The 17,764-nt window shown below is 36.1% G+C and overlaps 4 protein-coding genes and 1 pseudogene across 6 annotated transcripts; 2 read left to right on the top strand and 3 right to left on the bottom strand.

Moving 5' to 3' along the window:
- Positions 1 to 1,356: 1,356 nt before the first annotated feature.
- LOC112502280 lies at positions 1,357 to 6,959 on the top strand. Of its 3 annotated transcripts, none has more exons than XM_025106149.1 (7): positions 1,357 to 1,631; positions 2,564 to 3,340; positions 3,450 to 3,623; positions 3,781 to 3,917; positions 4,179 to 4,289; positions 4,483 to 4,560; positions 6,937 to 6,959. In XM_025106149.1, the coding sequence occupies exons 1-6, from the start codon at positions 1,524 to 1,526 to the stop codon at positions 4,556 to 4,558; spliced, it is 1,383 nt and encodes a 460-aa protein (XP_024961917.1). In that variant the 5' UTR covers positions 1,357 to 1,523; the 3' UTR covers positions 4,559 to 4,560; positions 6,937 to 6,959. The 3 variants fall into 3 exon arrangements, with proteins under 3 accessions (XP_024961917.1, XP_024961916.1, XP_024961915.1); XM_025106148.1 differs by lacking the exon at positions 6,937 to 6,959 and adding an exon at positions 6,792 to 6,879; XM_025106147.1 differs by lacking the exon at positions 6,937 to 6,959 and having other exon boundaries at positions 4,483 to 4,692.
- LOC112502279 lies at positions 4,716 to 7,174 on the bottom strand. Its single transcript, XM_025106146.1, has 5 exons — positions 6,757 to 7,174; positions 5,595 to 6,215; positions 5,462 to 5,520; positions 5,302 to 5,373; positions 4,716 to 5,217 (listed from the first exon to the last, which is right to left on the bottom strand). The coding sequence occupies exons 1-5, from the start codon at positions 7,087 to 7,089 to the stop codon at positions 4,902 to 4,904; spliced, it is 1,401 nt and encodes a 466-aa protein (XP_024961914.1). The 5' UTR covers positions 7,090 to 7,174; the 3' UTR covers positions 4,716 to 4,901.
- A 1,386-nt stretch (positions 7,175 to 8,560) lies between these two features.
- On the top strand, positions 8,561 to 9,055 carry LOC112502270. The gene has a single exon (XM_025106137.1). It carries the CDS (start codon positions 8,561 to 8,563, stop codon positions 9,053 to 9,055), a length of 495 nt encoding a protein of 164 aa, XP_024961905.1.
- A 992-nt stretch (positions 9,056 to 10,047) lies between these two features.
- On the bottom strand, positions 10,048 to 12,329 carry LOC112502277 (peptidyl-prolyl cis-trans isomerase CYP28, chloroplastic). The gene is made up of 2 exons (XM_025106143.1): positions 11,639 to 12,329; positions 10,048 to 10,368 (listed from the first exon to the last, which is right to left on the bottom strand). Exons 1-2 carry the CDS (start codon positions 12,318 to 12,320, stop codon positions 10,160 to 10,162), a joined length of 891 nt encoding a protein of 296 aa, XP_024961911.1. The 5' UTR covers positions 12,321 to 12,329; the 3' UTR covers positions 10,048 to 10,159.
- Positions 12,330 to 12,986: 657 nt separating this feature from the next.
- LOC112502269 lies at positions 12,987 to 14,219 on the bottom strand (annotated as a pseudogene).
- Positions 14,220 to 17,764: the final 3,545 nt, after the last annotated feature.

The raw sequence follows: 17,764 nt of genomic DNA, 5'->3' as shown, positions 1-17,764 counted from the left end.
ATATATCTCTCTTCTTAATATTAAGTTTTAGATATTTCTACACTATTTTTTTCTCTATTTTAACATGTACTTTAGCATAACTGATGTTAAAAAACCTTATAAATCTCTAATATCTAAAATGTTTTCTAAAGAAATGAAATATGTTAAAGAAATTTGACTTTAAAGGAACTGGAAGAAAATTTGACCGTGTGTTTAGTTGGCATAAATTGAAATGGAATATGTTAAATGATTTAGAATTTGGCTATTTGGTTGGTAGAATGTAGCTTTGGAACGGAAATTGATAAATGATAAATGAACAAAATACCCCTTTTAGAACGGGTGGTGGTCGACGGTGGTTTAGATTGGTGGTGGTTGATGATGGTTCAGAACGGTGGTGGTCGACGATGATTCATATGGAGATCATATGAGTATGGGTAAATCAAATATATAGAGAAGATGAAGATAATTTTTGTCTTTTCGAGAAAATGAGATGAAATAGAATTGAATTAGGTCTCAATTATGATGGAATTACCACATCCATGAATAATGGAATATGGTGGAATTCAATTCATTCTATAGGTAAACCAAACGTCTAAATGAAATTTGATCAACATAATTGATCATTTTAATTTCTTCCCATTTTCTCAAAATCATGCGAACCAAAAGCCCTTAAAAATGCTTTTATAGCATTATTTGAGATGTGCAAATGCTAATTCGAACACCCACATATATTAAAAGATAATATCCATGATATTTTTGTCAAAAAAGAATAGAATATATAATATATATATATATATATATATATATATGAAGGTTCAAACGAGAACACCTTCATTTTATGAAAATACAAGGACATTCTTATCTCATATGATAATACACTTGAGGGGACTTGGTGGTATATGGATGTCGTAGTCGCACCAAAGGTCATTTGCGTCTATGATTTAGTATCATATGTGATGGTCTTGATGGATTATAATATCACATTAATAACACATTATCACATGTGATAGTACATGTGAGGGGACTTAGTGGTGTAAGAACGACTTGGCCTATAGCTTAGATCGTATCAAAAGTTGTCCACATCTCTGATTTAGTATCACATATGTATCATATGTATTGAAATAATAGCATCACATATAATTGTTTATGGTAAAAAAGTATTCTTGTATTTTCGTAAAATGAGAAAAAAAAACATACACGATTGTTTATGATAAAAGAGTATGCTTGTGGTGTTGTTTGACCTTCCCCTCTCTCTCTTTCTCTCTTTATATATATAAAAAAATATAAAATGGTGGTTGTAGTAATTGATGGTAGGAAAGAAACATAGACGATTAGTTAACAAAACAAAGATTGTTTCTTTAGCAAAATCAAACATGTAGTCGCCTCTTTAAAATACAATTATTATATATTTATGGTCGTATCCTCATCCTGGCGTTGGTTTTTATGGGAGCCTTCAACCCAAGGCTCCAACTCCATCATCGTTCTCCCCTCCATCTCTATCTCCATCTCCATGCCAACCTAGGACAGAAACACAAGAGGGTTCCATGGGTTCTACCACCTCTAAACACCCACCACCACCCAACAAAACCCTTAAACGCACCCTTTCCTTCATTTTCATCTGTGGTTCCTCCTCATCTACATCACCCAACGAGGTATCATCCTAAAATTCTCAGTTATTTCTATACCCAATTTTGTGTTCATCGTTATTCATCAATCCTTTTTGTGGGCTTTTTGATTAAATACTGATTCTTGATCAATTGGGCCTTTCTGCTTGTTAGATTTTGTATCTCTGTTTGTTTGTTATTTGTTTATTCTGTTCATGCTAGCTTTTTCCCCTGGATATGTTGTGGTATGAAATTTGCCCCCTTTTTGGCATGATTGTGATTACCTATTTAGGAATTTTGATAGATTTATTGTGAATTTGTAAGGGTTTAGTTTCATGAATTTCAAGTTTATGCTGAAATGAGCAGAATTAATTGCACAACATATCAGTTAAAAATGGGGGAAATAAGATTCAAATAGGCAGTTTACCTTCTTCATTGCATTTTGTGGGTTAATCTAAAGAAAACTTCTTGAAAATTACAATGGCATTGTTACATTACACATTATAAACAGACTGAAATTGTGTTGCTTTTATGAGGATTTCGAGATGACTAGCGTTTTCATGCTTCATAGATGGTGTTTTCTAATATGATTTTCACTTGGCATTTGGTAAACTATTCAATACTTATGATAGATTCGAATAGAAAAGCTTTTCGTGTAATATTAGAAGCAGAATGGTTTGAGACAGTTACGTTCCTGAAGCCAATCGAAGTAAGCCCCCTATCTTCTTGAAGCCAATCGAAGTAAGCCCTATGTTCTTGAAGTTGAAGGAGATATAAGGTGCGTTTTGAAAGTGATCATTGCGACTTGAAGAATCAAAATTCAGGAAATCATCTGATAAAAGGAAAGGGAAAAGATTTTTTGTTTCCCGAGTTTTGAGTTGTGTGTAACTTGAGTTTCTTGTTCGGATAAGTCATCATTCACTTGTGAAGACAGGTGAATATTGAAACAAGGAACTGATAACTGACATATTTTTTTATAGATGGAAGATGATCCAATAGAAGATTGTCATGATCGAGATAATCCCACCAAAATCCCAAGGCCAACAAAAGAATTTGCATTGCCATCGGTTGCTGAACATGGCTCAATCAGCCCCAAAAGCATAAGTCAAGTTTTTTTGGACAGCAATTTGGTTCTAAATGAGAACCCTTCTCCTGAAATTGGTCCCGGAACAATTTTAGATTGTAGAAATGGTTATGGAGCTAGTACTTCAAATCAAGATAGAGTATTTCCCCATCCAAGTTCTTCAAAAAGTAGAATTGACATAAGTTTTGTGGATCGAAATGACGACATAGTTGAAAGGATTACACATTCTGACCGACTTTTGCCCATTGAAAATGAAATCCCTGAGAGGGAAGTTATTTTAGCCCGTAATTTTAGTTTCAAATCAGTAGATGACACCTGTCAAGAAACCATACCTTCGAATCTTGGATTAAGTTTACCCGAAAGGGAACAAGAACAGAGAGACGAAACAGTTAATCATGACGTGGCGAGTGTATCTTCTGACAATTTGTCTAGGGCAACCACTGAGGTCAACACTCATGAGTTGAGGTCGGATACTAGAAGCCTAATTTGGGATGCATTCTTTAGGGAAAATGGTGAAAGGCATAGTGATTCACAAACTTTTACATTCTCATCGGATGATTCTGATGACGAATTTGGTGATGATTCTTTAGATGGTGGAGCCAGAAGTGATGGTCGACATTTGGGAAGTCGAACTCACAACATAACTGAACTCGGACAACCCTCAAGTTCTGAGGTAGCTTTCCAAAATTTTATACATACATATATACATACACAATTCTTGATGTGTTCACATGCAAAAGTCTGTCATAGATTTTAACAAGTTGGTATGGGACTTATTTCAGATTTGGGAAAGTATTCGGCGTGGTAGTGATGAATCTCACCTTCGAACACATATATGTCCATCAGGGCATCATTCTTATGGCACATGCTTTTGTGATCCAACCTCGATGGCTGAAAACGGCAGGCCGCCTGCAACTTTATCACGTATAATCATGCTTGCTGAGACATTGTTTGAGGTAATTTTTTTTAATTGACTAAACACTTTGTGAACTTCTATGAACTTTTATTGTATTAAGAATGCTGATATTATTTTTGGTTAATACCGAAATCCATTTGCATTTTTGATTATAAATCAAAACTAGAAGTGGGCTAATGTCGTAATTCCTACTGCAGGTATTGGATGAGATTCAAAGGCATCCCTTGTCACTTCCGTTAACTATGGTGTCACTTCCGGCTCCAGACTCGGTTGTTGACTCTTTACCTGTAAAAAATCACAAAGTGAAACACAAGAGCGAAAGTGATATTGAACAGTAAGCTCTCTGGTTTCCGTATTTCTTCTGTTTTCTTGGTGATGAGCTTCGCTGATTTTGGTTTTATGGAACTTATAATGGACGAACCTAAAACTTCATAAATTTGTTTTGAATATTAAAACTGAATCAAATCTACATCTAGTTTGAACTTGTAAACTACTCAAGTGTGAATCTTGAAATAAAGATGCGATTGTAAGTTTAGTTATTTACCTGAAAACTTACATAACCAAATGAAACCTTGTATAAATCGTCATCAAACAGATGTCTGATTTGCTTAGCTGAGTACGAGGAAGGAGATGAAATACGGGTTCTTCCCTGCCAGCATGAGTACCACATGTCTTGTGTTGATAAATGGCTCAAAGAAGTTCACAGGTATCACTTTTTGGGTTCATCCCTTCATTGTAATGTCTCATGATAGAAAATAAGATTCTGTGAGCTCCTTATAAATCCTATAAGAAGTTGTCAGCTACCAGTATCGTCTACCTTGGTTTTAAGTTGAATTAGAAGTTACTGACATCATCAATTGGTTTTTAATTCTTTCCTTTCATCATTCATTTTTTTCTAGGATCTGTCCACTTTGTCGGGGAGATGTTTGTGAAGCAGATGCTACCATCTTAAGCTCAGAAATTGCTCTTGCTTGATGGTATTTGTACATATTTTCAAGAGATCTTGAATTTGGATGGTTTTGCACATCATTTTTCGTTCTTTATTTGTATGATAGAATTGCGCCTTGCTTTGTTCAATGGCGAATGGGGTTTAACTGCGTTTCTGTTGCAACCCTTTGCAATATTAAAGTTGATTACCTTAAGTTGATTACCTTAAATGAAGCCATACATAACCTTAAATTTCCAAGATTATTTCCAGAAAATAACTGAAGAACTCAGCAATTCAACAATACATAAACCTCACAACATCCACAAAAGTACATAGAAGAACATTCATAATTATATATGAATCCTAGAAGAACCAAGTTCAGATCTTGGCCTAATAATCAAAGAAAGGGTTGTTCTTGAACAACCTATCTGTACTGTTTCTATTTTTAGAAACACGAACGTTGTGATCATCTTTCTGGGATCCAAAACCTGATGGAACTGGAGCCGGTTTGGCAAAAAGATTTGGGTGACAGTTCTCATCATCGTCATCAAAAGTTGTCCATTTTTCCTCGGAAGTTTTCTGCTCCTTTTTCATAGCAGAACTTGACATGTTCTTGATTGACATGTTCTTGATCTCATCAACATGATCCTTAAACTCTTTTCTTACCACTTCCAACACAATCTCTCCATATTGATCACACCATTTCCTAAAGATCCATCAAAATTAGCAAGAATTGGAGAAAAATAACAAGAAATTTCAAGAAGTTTCAAGAAATTTGACATTTGCTTACTTGGCGAAGAACTTTTTCAGGTCAGCTTTGTCGATGGGAAGCCTAGTCGAAATCACTTCAATTTGATCATCCCTGAAACATTTTGAGTTATAAATCTGTTAGATTGCACAATTGTCATCATGGGTTTTCAAGAAATTGCATCAAGATTGAGATTGCTTACGATAATTGAAGTTCTGCTTTGGTTTTCATTAGCTCCTTCTTGATTTTCTCTCCTAGAACCTGAGGAAACACATGCATTAACACAAGAACTCGAAATATAATTCAAACTAAACGGAGATCTTTGATTATATCACCTTATCTACGAAGAAATCAGACGATGAGCCATCCTTGTGTAGTTTTCTCTTGATTTGCTTAGCATCTGGCCCGTCCCCAAGGCCTGAATAAGTCTCGTTAATCGAATCACTTAATGATAATGGAACTGTATCTTTCTCTGAATCATCACTCTTCTTCCATTTCATAAAACCATCAAGTCCCTTAAATGGTCTCCTTTTCCCCTTCTTCGGTGACTCCTCGATTATCACACTCTCTGACATAAGAATTGTTGGGTTTTCTTGATCCTTCTCTTTCATTTTGCAATTCCAAAAGGGGTTTTCTTGAGACATGCCAAGATTCTGAGTACCCATATCAGAAACATTCTCATCTTTACCATTTTTGTGTGATGATGATAGACCAAAAATTGATGCAGCTCCTTTGACTTGTTTAATGGCCGACTTTTGTTGTTTTGACTTGCTCTTTGAACCCGAGTCTTTCAAATCGATTACTGACCATTCGTCGTTTGGGTTCTTTTGTTGTGGTCCAGCAATAACCACATCTTTGGGGTCAATTTTAATTCCTTGAGCTTCTAGTCTCTGCAACAATGGCGTCTTTGATGTATGATACTCCTCTTCTGATATGCAATTTGCATACAATAACTCCTGCAACCAAAATGGAAAAGAAACAACGTTTTGAGACCCAGAAAATCTTGAAATTATTACGTTTGACCACCAAGAAGATGCAATTTACCAAAACTGGGAAAGTAATCGTACTTTTTTTGACCATGAAATACCAAAATCATAATGTGTTCTGGTCTTGATACTATTGCGATAATCCACCAAGAAGGGGCGAATTCGGCAAAATTGGAAAAAGAATGTCAAACTTTCTTGAAACCCAGAAAAAACCCAAATCACAATTTGTTCAAATCTTGATACAATTATCCACCAACAAGATGCAAATTCACCAAAATTGAACAGGAAATCAAGCTTTTCTAAAACCCTGAAAAATCATAGCTTGTTCAAATCTTGATGCAGTTACAATTATCTACCAACAAGATGCAAAATTCATTTTCTAAAACCCTGAAAAACCAAATCACAGGTTATTCAAATCTTGATACAACTACAATTACCCACCAAAAAGATGAAAATTCAACCTCTTACAAGTGATATATCTAAAAAAACAGCATCAAATTTAAGCGCAAACCTGTAAGAAGATGAGTTTATCTCTTAGAATGACAGGTTGTTCGTGATCGAAAGGCAAAGCAATAAGGGTGTCGAGAAGATGTGATCGAAAAGCAGAGACCTCTGCCTCAGCCAAGATACCTTCTTTGAACAGACCCATCAAATTCAAGATCTGATGGAAAGATTCTTGCTGCCATTTTAGGTTATCAGACTGTTGCTTCCACAGCCTCTGTTCAGCTGCAGCAATGGCGGGCAACCGCCGTTTCTTGAAGGAGAAAGGGAGGATGTTCTTACAAATGGAAGCAATTGAATATTGAAGAGAAGAGTAGTATTTGGGTGTGTATGTGTACACCATTGTTGCAATGAATCTCTCTTTTCTTGAAGATCTAGGGTGATTTTATGTCTGTTCTTGGAATCTGATATGTATAAGAAGGAAAATGTTGGAGGTGTTTGGTGATTGATGATGAAAAATGGGGCTTTGTTAAATGATTTTGGACTTTTGAGTGTTTCTTGAACGGTCACCAGGAGAAGTAGCCGTTGGAACTCGAGTATAAAGATTCAAAATGGTAATGTGGGAATGGAAACGACGCCGTCCTAGTTAAGCATTGGGCCGAATTCGTACCGTTTGGGCTTTATATATTGTACAACTGTGGGCCTCTGCAGAAATTAAGGTTATTTTGGTCTTTTATCAAGAAATTAAATTTGGGAAAATTACACCAAAATGAAACCAGCTTTTACCTGATTCCTATTTTGGGAAACGAACTTTCAAAATCGTCATTTTGGGGAACCAACTTTCACCTGATTCTTATTTTGGGGAACCAACTTTCACCTGATTCTTATTTTGGGGAACCAACTTTTAAAATCGTTATTTTAGGGAATCAACGTGCACCTGATTCTTATTTTGGGGAACCAACTTGCAAAATAATTATAGAAAAATGGGAACCTGATTCTTATTTTGGAGAACCAACTTGCAAAATAATTATAGAAAAATGGGAAAATTACACCAAAATGGAACCAACTTTCACCTTATTCCTATTTTGGGGAACCAACTTTTAAAATCGTCATTTAAGGGTCTCTATCAAACTTTTTTTTATTTAAGGGTTTGGTTGATCTGTTGAACAGGTAACAGGTAATTTAAGGGTCTCTATCAAACTTTTGGTTGAATTTCCAAATTTGATTTAAACTTTAATATTGACACAGATTGGTTAGATATAAAAATCTTAAATATGATATTTAATATTTATTTTTTATTGGATCAATTAATTTTTTTCTATTAAATTGATTTTTTTATTGCATTAGTAAAAAAATATTTTTTATCGTGGTAATTTGGATTTTTTTCGAAAAAATCTTCAATTTGATATCTGAATTTAAAAAAAACGAGATTTGAAATGAAAAATAGATTTTATTGCATTTATTTTTGAAAAAAAAATGAAATTTATTTATTTTTCTATAATTATTTTGCAAGTTGGTTCCCGAAAATAGGAATCAGGTGCACGTTGGTTCTCCAAAATGACGATTTTAAAAGTTGGTTCCCCAAAATAGGAATCAGGTGAAAGTTGGTTCCCCAAAATAGAAGTCAGATGAAAGTTGGTTCTCCAAAATAAAAATCAGGTGAAAATTGGTTCCATCTTTATACAATTTTCCCTTAAATTTGAGACCAAAATAACCTTACTTCACGATGTGCCGGCTCTCCTACTAACCTTTGTTGTTTCCCACTAATATTTTCTTGACTCATTGTTGTTTTGATTGTTTTTGCCGTCCCAAAACACACACTCACACACCCTATAAAACACACACAAAAACACAAACACAAAACACCATTTAACATGGCAAAACCACAAGTCTTCAATGTAACCAACACCACACCACCACCAATAATCATGGAGCATGAACAAGAAGGCAACGATATCTCCGGAGACTACTACAACCACCACGGTGAAGAGGACGTTTCCGGCAACGGTTGTGGTTGTTTCCATCTTTTCTCTTACTTCGACAATCACCACCGCGATGGATCAGAAACAACGGCGTTCATCCATCGCAGATCGGGAGAAACGATAGAGAAAGAGAGTTGGTTGATGATTAGATTCAAAAGCTTGAAGGAGTTTTCAGAGTTCGTGGCCGGCCCCGGCCCCAGATGGAAGAACTTCATTAGAAAATTTAGCAAGAAACCAAAGAAGAACTCGCAATTTCAATACGATCAGAAGAGTTATGCCCTTAATTTCGATGACGACGGTGGTGGGGGTGATGACGGAGACGGTGATTTGTTGCCCCGTAGTTTCTCTACAAGATTTGCTCCTCCTTCACGATCCATGTCGACTTAGTTTATTTCGCTTTTTTCATCTCATTCCATTAATTGATTGTTTATTTCTTGTAAATTAGATACAAGGGAAAATCGCACCAAAATGGAACCGACTTTCACCTGATTCCTATTTTGGGAAACCAACTTTCAAAGTTGTCATTTAGGAGTCTCTATCAAACTTTTTGTTTATTTAAGGGTCTGGTTGACCTGTTAATGTTGACATCATCTAGATCTTTTGCCAACTAAGATATTCTACGTCATATTAATTTTTTATTTTAAAACTAATATTCCACGTCATATTTAAAATTGCAAAATAATTATAGAAAAATGACTAAAATTCGTTTTTTTTTTTTAAATTATCGTAATAAAATCTATTTTTCATTCCAAATCTCGTTTTTTTATAAAAAAAATCAGATATCAAATTGAAGAATTTTTCAAAAATGGACTTCTTTACTCACAATTTGATATCTTATTTAAAAAAAAAAACAAGATTTGGAATGAAAAAAACTAATTTTAGTTATTTTTCTATAATTATTTTGCAATTTAAAATATGACGTGGAATATTAATTTTAAAATAAAAAATTAACATGACATGGAATATTAGTTTTAAAATAAAAAATTAATATGACGTGGAATATCTTAGTTGGCAAAATATCTGGATGATATCAACATTAACAGGTCAACAGGTCAACCAGACCCTTAAATAAACAAAAAGTTTGAAGGAGGCCCCTAAATGACAATTTTGAAAGTTGGTTCCCCAAAATAGGAATCAGATGAAAGTTGGTTCCATTTTGGTGCAATTTTCCCTAGATACAATGATCACTTATAACATATTTGATAACTATACGTTCACTTATTTTTAAAAACATATTGAAAAGCTCCATTTCGTAAGCTATAAGCCAACTTATAAGCTATTTCAACATGTCTTTTTAAGCCATTTACATCTAAATCTAGCTTATTAGCTTGTTTTGACCAAGCATAGTTTATCAATTAACAACCAGCCAACAGTCAAACTAACAGCTAATTTATGATATGAGTCTTAACATTTATACCATAAATGATGAATTAATAACAAAAAGGCATGATATGCATTTTGAAGTGTACCACAATGAATTGAAGAAGTGACTTAAGGTAGTGAAGGGGTCAGGGTAGGCTTTGTGACTTTCAGCTCTCCACAGTTGCTGATATAAAGTGTCTTTTGGGGCCGATCCCATATCGCACGAGCATTTTTAGCTCTTCCGTCTCCAAAAAACTCCGCCAAATCATTGTATTGTCGGATTCTTTCCCCTGGTTTGTATGTTGGAATCGAAGATATGCTTGCCACAACGTCCATACCTTCAAAAAACCAAAAAAGGAAACCAAGATCCGAGCTTTGTGTTAGGATCAATAATCATATAAGCACGATAATGGTTGTGGGAAGTTGAAAACCACATATGTGAATTAAAGTTTGCCACATTCACAATCATTGCTACGATTCTTATTACAACCTCAGTTCTCAGACCCTATTTTCTAGTGAGATATACTGAGTTTGTTTGGTTTATTGTCAGCAACATAGAGATTGGAATGCATAAGATGTCTATCCTCTCAGTCAACCTGCAGAAAGTTATGCTTTCATAGTCATAACTCAATAAAACATTTTTAGGGGTTGCTTAATACCATTTGACCGTCTCTTATTGGGTAAGAGGTGCTTACCCAGTAAGAAGGGATGTTAGCAACTCCGACCCACAAATATGCAGGTCAAGATCCTAGAAGGGTTGTTGTTAGCAGCTTAATGAGCTTAAAGGACTAGTAGCTTATTCGGTCAGCTATACATGACTGTTTGGTAATGGCTTAATGATATAGCAAGTAGCTTATTAAGTAAGCTTCTAGCTAGGAGTTTTATGTAGAAAGCCAAGTTTTTTCCAAACTTCATTCCAAATTAAAAAACATGCTCATTTCATCTATGAAAAAACTCTCTCAAACAAAAACCTTCTCAATCTATATAGACAGATTAATTCATACAGACAGCTTTAGTCATACAGGATGAAAAGACAACCAAACAGCCCCTAAACTCAGTCAATGTTACTGTCTTGGTAAACATCATTATTCGGAAAGCATTTAACCAGATTGAACCTCTTACTCTAACTGTTATCAACTCGGTTAACGCTCACGCAATTTATGTCCATAATCGGCAGCTTAGATTGCTTCTTAGCAAGATTCCATTCAACCATTAATCTCATCTCACTTACAGTCTTCTTTTCCTCCTATATTGTTGTTATATAGGCCTTGTGTAAAATGAAATTGGATTGTAATCGACTTCACACATTACAAACCCTAATCATGGTGCCAAAGTGAGCTCGCTCAAGATATGCATTCCAGAAAAAAGAACCCAATTGAATCTATGTATTGCATATGTGGTTATCAGATCTAACTTCAATTCCATGGTTGGAATTCGACATGAAACAACCCCAGTTGGGAATTTGAACTAAATCAATCGAAATTCCAGTTCCAATTCCAATTCCATGGTCAGATATATATTTTTCCATGGCTTAGAACTTGGAATTAACGAAATGAGCTTCAATTTCAATTCCAAAAACGAATTATTCACAAAAGAAATTAAAGTTACCTTCAAGAACAGAACCAAAAACGATATTTCTTCCATCAAGATCAGGGCAAGGACCTGGACCTGTGGTGATCATGAACTCCACATTATGGTAATTTGGATCAAGTTTAATATCATCATCATCATCGTTTTCCGATAAACACAACGACAGAACGCCGCCCTTCGAGTGCCCTAATTGGAAAGCTTTAGGATCAATACTCTCCGTATTCCTAACCAAACCCACCGGCGGCTTCACTTCTCCTTTATCTCTCCGCCCCTGCCGACCCGCCATGAAAAACTGACCCGGAAATATCTTCTGTATTAGTGTTCCTTTATAGTACCCGGATCCACCGGTGCACATGGACTTAAAATTGGAAACGGTGATGGGGACGAGGTTGCCGTAGAGGCCAAGAACAATCCGGCCGACGGGTTCTGCATCGGGACAGAGAGCGAGGTCAGATCCGAGGGTTCTGTTTTGGAAGTAGCTAGGGCAGATGCTGAAGTCCATGAAGATGCGGTCAGTAATGGTGGTGTCGGGTTGTTTTTGCTGCGGTGAGGCGGTGGAGAGGGAAGGGAGAGAGAGAGAAGTGGTGGCGGTGGAGAGAAAGAGAAGAGAGCGGCGGTGGAGGTGGAGTTTGGTGAGAAGGGTGGAAGGCGGAGGTTGAGGAGGGAGTGTGGCGGTGGTTGTATAGCAGCGGCAGCCCATGGTGGCGACGGTACATGATCGGAAGGAGGACAGGGGAAAAAGGGTGTTGATGATGTGGGTTTGATTTTGTGTGCTCCTGGATAATACACGACAGCGCACGTGGGACCATTTGTAAATATACTTTATCCTAAATACACTAAAACCCGAACAACTCGATCAACCCGATTCAATGTGAAATAACTTAACTCAAAGCAACTCGATATTTAATCGAGTTATAAAATTTTTAAACCGTAACTATTAGGTTGATATCGGAGTACTATTATTTGAACCGAACCTAACCGGATGAACCTGATATCCTTTTATTTATTGAGTTTAATATGATTGTTGAATTTATATTAATATATACATTAGACAATTACACTATCATAGACACATATTTACAATCTATTTACATCTCTATATAACTCGTTTATATATATATGTTCAGTAACTATGAACATATATATGTAGATTGAGAAAATTAACTGAATTTTATATACGCAAGAAGTATGAATAAGTTGTATCAAATGGTTGATGAAAAGAAAACTATAAATAAAAAATAACATATTCAAGATTATGAAAATGTCTTAATGTATTAAATATCAACCCGACCAACCATATGAATTAACTTATTACTAATTCAACTCCACAAAACAAACGGACGTTTATTTATTTAATATTCATAACAAGGTTGAGACAACTTCTAATACACATCTATTAACTCCCAAACAGTACTCGTCCAACTCCATTGTTGAACCTTCATGATTCTACTTGGATTAACTACAACTGACTTGTTCAGTACCCATATCCAACCACCGATTTGGAGTAATTGCCGCCGTTGGTTAGAACAGTACTCGTGGACCCACATTCGCTTTCCATCAGAGAAACAGTTGACCTGTCGAGCTTGATTGACCATGGATAGTGGTTCGTTTCAGCACCCGAACCAACATGAGACGATGATCGTTGCATCCTGACAGCTCGTGGCATGTTCCTTCCTTCAATAGATGGTCTCCTCTTAGTACAACTATAAGAATGTCTCTCGTGAGCCATAGGTAGATTCGCAGGTCGCTGCTTAGGAGCGCTATGGGATCGTACTTTTGCCCTTGAGGACTTGGTGTTGGCCATATAACTTGGACACCCCCCAAAATCGTCGAGTGTTTCGATATAGTCAGCTACAGAATAAGTAGATTGTGGTCGAGAATGGTTAGGTTTTGAGTAGTATGATGGTGTAGTTTGAGAAAAGTTGAGATGGTTCGTTTTCGAAGGCTCGGGAGAAGCGTATGACGATCGTTCTGGATGACTGATATCCATTTCTACAATCTTGATGTTTTCTTCGATGAATTCTTGATTATAGACACCCTGATGAAATCTATGGTCTTGTGTTCGACTTCGGTGAGCTCGAGCTCGGGCTTGAACCGTCACTAGCGCTTGCATGCACCGCAGAGTCTCGGCCGCCTGTTTCCGCACGAGGTGACCCCTAACCAACGCTTGAAGCTTCACTAGTCCTTTCAATGCAGATAGAGCTTTTCTTGCCAAGTAAGAGCGAAAAACCGATTGAATCTTTATGGCAGCGGCAGCCTCTTGGACAACAATGGTGGCATCAGTGGCGGTAGTAGTGGTGGTGGTGGTGGTGAGACTCATCATGGCGTTTGTGTCCACTTGTGTTTTCGGCACCATTGAGGAGGCATGGTTGTTGTTTTTCAAAGTCTCGGGTGGCAAGGAGGGGGGAGGACCGGATGTAATGTGAGTGGAGTTGGGAGTGGTGGCGGATGATCGCCGGAAACTCCATCTACGCTTCTCCTTGGGAGTGGTGGGGAAGGGGGATGGTGTGTTCTGGTGGGTGGCGAGTGGTGGTTGATGGGTGGTTTTGTCTTTCTTTCCGGCCAACAAATTCTTGATCCATTTAGTGGTCTTCCCCATTTCTAAAGTGGCACTGAATGAGTCAAAGGCAAATAATTTGTAGATCTGGATCTATCTTTCTCATTCATTTCTTGCTCTCAAAATCATCATTCATCACTATTCAATTATTTGTAGATCCCAAGGGAGTATTTATATGTTTTTCTAACCACTTTTTTCTATTTTATTTTCCGTTCTTTTAAGTTTATTTAAATAAAATAATTTAACTTGATTTCTATTTTGGATAATATACTTTCAAAACTTTTATTTTAATATCTAAAATGTAAATTTTAAACATTTAAATACATAGATAACAAGTTGAAGTATTAACCGGTTACCATGCTGATGTGATCAGTGACGTGATATATATATGAAATGAATGTATATTATTAATGTACATTGTACGTTGGCATCTATGCCAGCCTGAGGATGCATGGAAGTAGCTTAGGGTACACAACTTGCCCATGTTCTAGCCTAATTCATCCAAAAAATATATAGTTTTTTTTACTGCTCCATATTTATATATAAATAATTATTGAATTTATATTTTAATGTGATTGATTTATGATGTTTTAGATGAATTTTAACCAAGAAAAACATGTAATCATGGAGACACATATGTCTTGGATAATGTCAGTTATCATTGATGATGAGGACCACAATATAATGAAAGAGATTAAGGTATCGTTTACCAAACGTTTACTTGGGTAAGCGCTTATCAATTCATATTACTTTACCGGATGAATATGACAATGACTAAGAATCTTACCTGGTAAGAGCGAATGCAAGAATCGAGATTCTTACCCGGTAAGTGAGAGAGACGACTCTTATCATGGTTAGCGCTTACCGGGATAAATTGTTGCATACGATGCGTTTTGGTGAATAAAATCTTACTCGGTAAGTAAACAATGATGTTGAATTTTACCGATAAACACTTATCGAATAAGTTTTTAGGTAAACGGCCCCTAAATTGGTTTAGAAACATAATACAAGCATAACAAGAAAGTTGAAAGAGTTGTTTACTTGTCGTTTTTGCTTTTTATTTGTAAGTTGACTTTAAAATGCTATTTCTCTCGACTTGTTAAGATATTGTATAGGGGATTAGTTAACAGTTACATGAAGCGGTTCTATGATTAAAGAAGTTATGCTGACATGAAACCGGTATCTAAGATTCGTACTTGATATTTGGTTATGGGAAGGACTCTCATTTTACATTAACGGGCTAACAACTAAGAATGGGCTTCGGCCTATATACGTTCGGGGGCTTCAAATTTTTGATCCACATTGGTTGTGTATCGTATGACATATTTAATATTTTATGTTGTAGATTGTCACACCCCACATTTCTCTAAGTTTGTCATGATATATCATGACTTAGAGTTATACACTACACCAGATGTTGTCTTAGACAATAAATGTAACTTGCTTATGTTGCTTAAATACGCTAAGACAACAAAGGCTATTATATGTTGCCTACGTTTCCTCTTAGGCAATGTATGGTTCTATATTGCCTAAGTGTGAACTTAGGCAACATATATATGTACTATGTTGCCTGCATGTATCTTAGGCCACATATTAGCCTAAGTTGCCTTAGTTTAATGTTGGTCGTTCATATTTTTTTTCTGAAATCCGTCAAAGTTTACTTAGTCAACATATATTCTTGTTTCTATGTTGCCTAAGGTAACGTAGGTAAATCCACACGATTTACTTAGACAACATAGGTTCTTTTGTCTATGTTGCCTAAGCTAAAAAGGTAAATTTATCACAATTTACTTAGGCAACATATATTCTTGTTTTTATGTTGCCTAAGGTAAATAAATTGATGCTTTTAAGGTTGACAATCGACATTGGTACCAAGGCCGACCCATATGCTGGGCGAAATGGGTCACCGCTCAGGGCAGCAAAGCCCTAGGGGCATCAAGCCCAACACATATATAGGCTTGAGAAGGTTTGGCTTTGAATTTTTTCAAAAAAAATCCTCCTCTCTTTTTCACTATCACACGACCTTAGCTCTCAATCTCTCTTCTCCCTTGCTCTCAATCTCTCGTCTCATTGACTATCCTAATGCCCTATCGGCTCACTTAAGGCACATCGGCTATCATTTTCCCACCTGTTGACCTGTTTATGTGATTCTGTCGTTGCCCAACCACCGGTCATCACCATTGGCGTCTTATGCCCACGACGGCTGATAACTCAATCTGATATTGCTCTCAGTTTCTCACCACTTCAGGTGTTTTCCTTCTTATTTACTTATTTGATTTTGCTCTCAATTTCTCACTACTCCAGATGTTTTTTTGTTTCTTGATTTTCTTATTAGGTTGTTTATTTATTTTGTTTAGGGTTTAGGTTATATCCTGATTGAAAACAGAAAAGTTTATTGCCAATGCTTATAACTAGGGGGATACCAAACTTATGTGCTTAATTTCGTGGATAGGACATATGGACAGAGATCGACTTTAAACTAAAGTCTTAACACTTGTACAGCCACACATTATATAAGAAGCAAGGTCGTCTCCCAATCCCGATGAACTTTATACATCGTCTAGATCAGTGGTATTTTTTGTGCACGTTTTTTGAGAAAGAAACATGGAAGGTATTTAATGAGTAAATAATTAAATATATAAAATAATTAAATATATAAATTAATTTTTTGAGTTTAGATTATAAAATAAGTGTTTCTCATGTTGTAGAATAAATTAAAGAGAATGTCGGAAGCAAGGTTGTTAAAAAATATGATCGAGCATAAATCAGGACCGACTTTGTTCCGGTTTAAGGATAATAAGCTTGAAGCTACCGGACACGTGGCTCCTTATCTTGGTACAATTTCTGAGGCCACTACAAGTGAAAACCGTAAAGTAAGTAAACTTGAACTTTTATTTTCGTGCGATCATGATTTGTATATTCTCCTTTGTTGTCCAGCATCACTTTTTCACCTTTGACGTCCGTTTTAGCTTAGATTCAGCCTGAATTTATAGAAACTCAAAACTTAAAAGTTATAGGGTCATTTGCTAGATTTCCATATCATCTTTAATCACTTAAATCCGGGCTCGGATGAGTAAGATATACTCGAAATACCATAGTCTCCCAAAGCTGTCAAAAATTATTCTTTTATCCTTTTTTCGTTCCAATTTTTTGAAACCTTTAAAAATATAAAAACACATTAATGAGGGATGATTGACAGGAAATATATAATTGTAATTAAAACAATTGTTTGAATCGTATTTACAGAAACTTGTTGAGGAAAAGATTGAGAAGATTAAGAATGTTTCTGATGGCACTCTAGAATCTGTCGGGCCTCCAATTCGTTGCCCAATCGAAAAAGAAATATCAATCATCGAGAAAATTGTTGGTCCGTCGATAGGAACGGTTGTTCAAGGTATGGGTAGCTTGGCAGTTCGACCTGCGAGGATGAGAGGACTAGCGAAGGGATTCTCTAAGCCGGTATCTTCAGTTGACCAGGAAGATTTGCAGCGACAACTTGCCGAGCATGATGAGGAGATTCGCTTGCTAAAAAAGGGACAAAATGAGACAAAAAAGGAAGTCGTCGAGTAAAGAAAGATGATACAATC

The sequence above is a fragment of the Cynara cardunculus genome, unplaced genomic scaffold (assembly GCF_001531365.2).
Source record: "Cynara cardunculus var. scolymus isolate 2C unplaced genomic scaffold, CcrdV1 Un_Scaffold_1172, whole genome shotgun sequence".
Taxonomy (NCBI): domain Eukaryota; kingdom Viridiplantae; phylum Streptophyta; class Magnoliopsida; order Asterales; family Asteraceae; genus Cynara; species Cynara cardunculus.
Note: the sequence above shows the minus strand (reverse complement) of the source record. Positions and strands in the feature narration are given on the sequence as shown.

Excerpts from the sequence above, each read along its gene's own strand:
- LOC112502280 (XM_025106149.1), top strand. The coding sequence starts at position 1,524 with ATGGGTTCTACCACCTCTAAACACCCACCACCACCCAACAAAACCCTT. Across the intron at positions 3,341-3,449 it reads GACAACCCTCAAGTTCTGAG|ATTTGGGAAAGTATTCGGCG; the intron begins GTAGCTTTCCAA and ends GACTTATTTCAG. Across the intron at positions 3,624-3,780 it reads TTGCTGAGACATTGTTTGAG|GTATTGGATGAGATTCAAAG; the intron begins GTAATTTTTTTT and ends TTCCTACTGCAG.
- LOC112502279 (XM_025106146.1), bottom strand. The coding sequence starts at position 7,089 with ATGGTGTACACATACACACCCAAATACTACTCTTCTCTTCAATATTCA. Across the intron at positions 5,521-5,594 it reads CTGATTTCTTCGTAGATAAG|GTTCTAGGAGAGAAAATCAA; the intron begins GTGATATAATCA and ends GTGTTTCCTCAG. Across the intron at positions 5,218-5,301 it reads CTGAAAAAGTTCTTCGCCAA|GAAATGGTGTGATCAATATG; the intron begins GTAAGCAAATGT and ends ATGGATCTTTAG.
- LOC112502270 (XM_025106137.1), top strand. The coding sequence starts at position 8,561 with ATGGCAAAACCACAAGTCTTCAATGTAACCAACACCACACCACCACCA.
- LOC112502277 (XM_025106143.1), bottom strand. The coding sequence starts at position 12,320 with ATGGGCTGCCGCTGCTATACAACCACCGCCACACTCCCTCCTCAACCT. Across the intron at positions 10,369-11,638 it reads TTTTGGTTCTGTTCTTGAAG|GTATGGACGTTGTGGCAAGC; the intron begins GTAACTTTAATT and ends GGTTTTTTGAAG.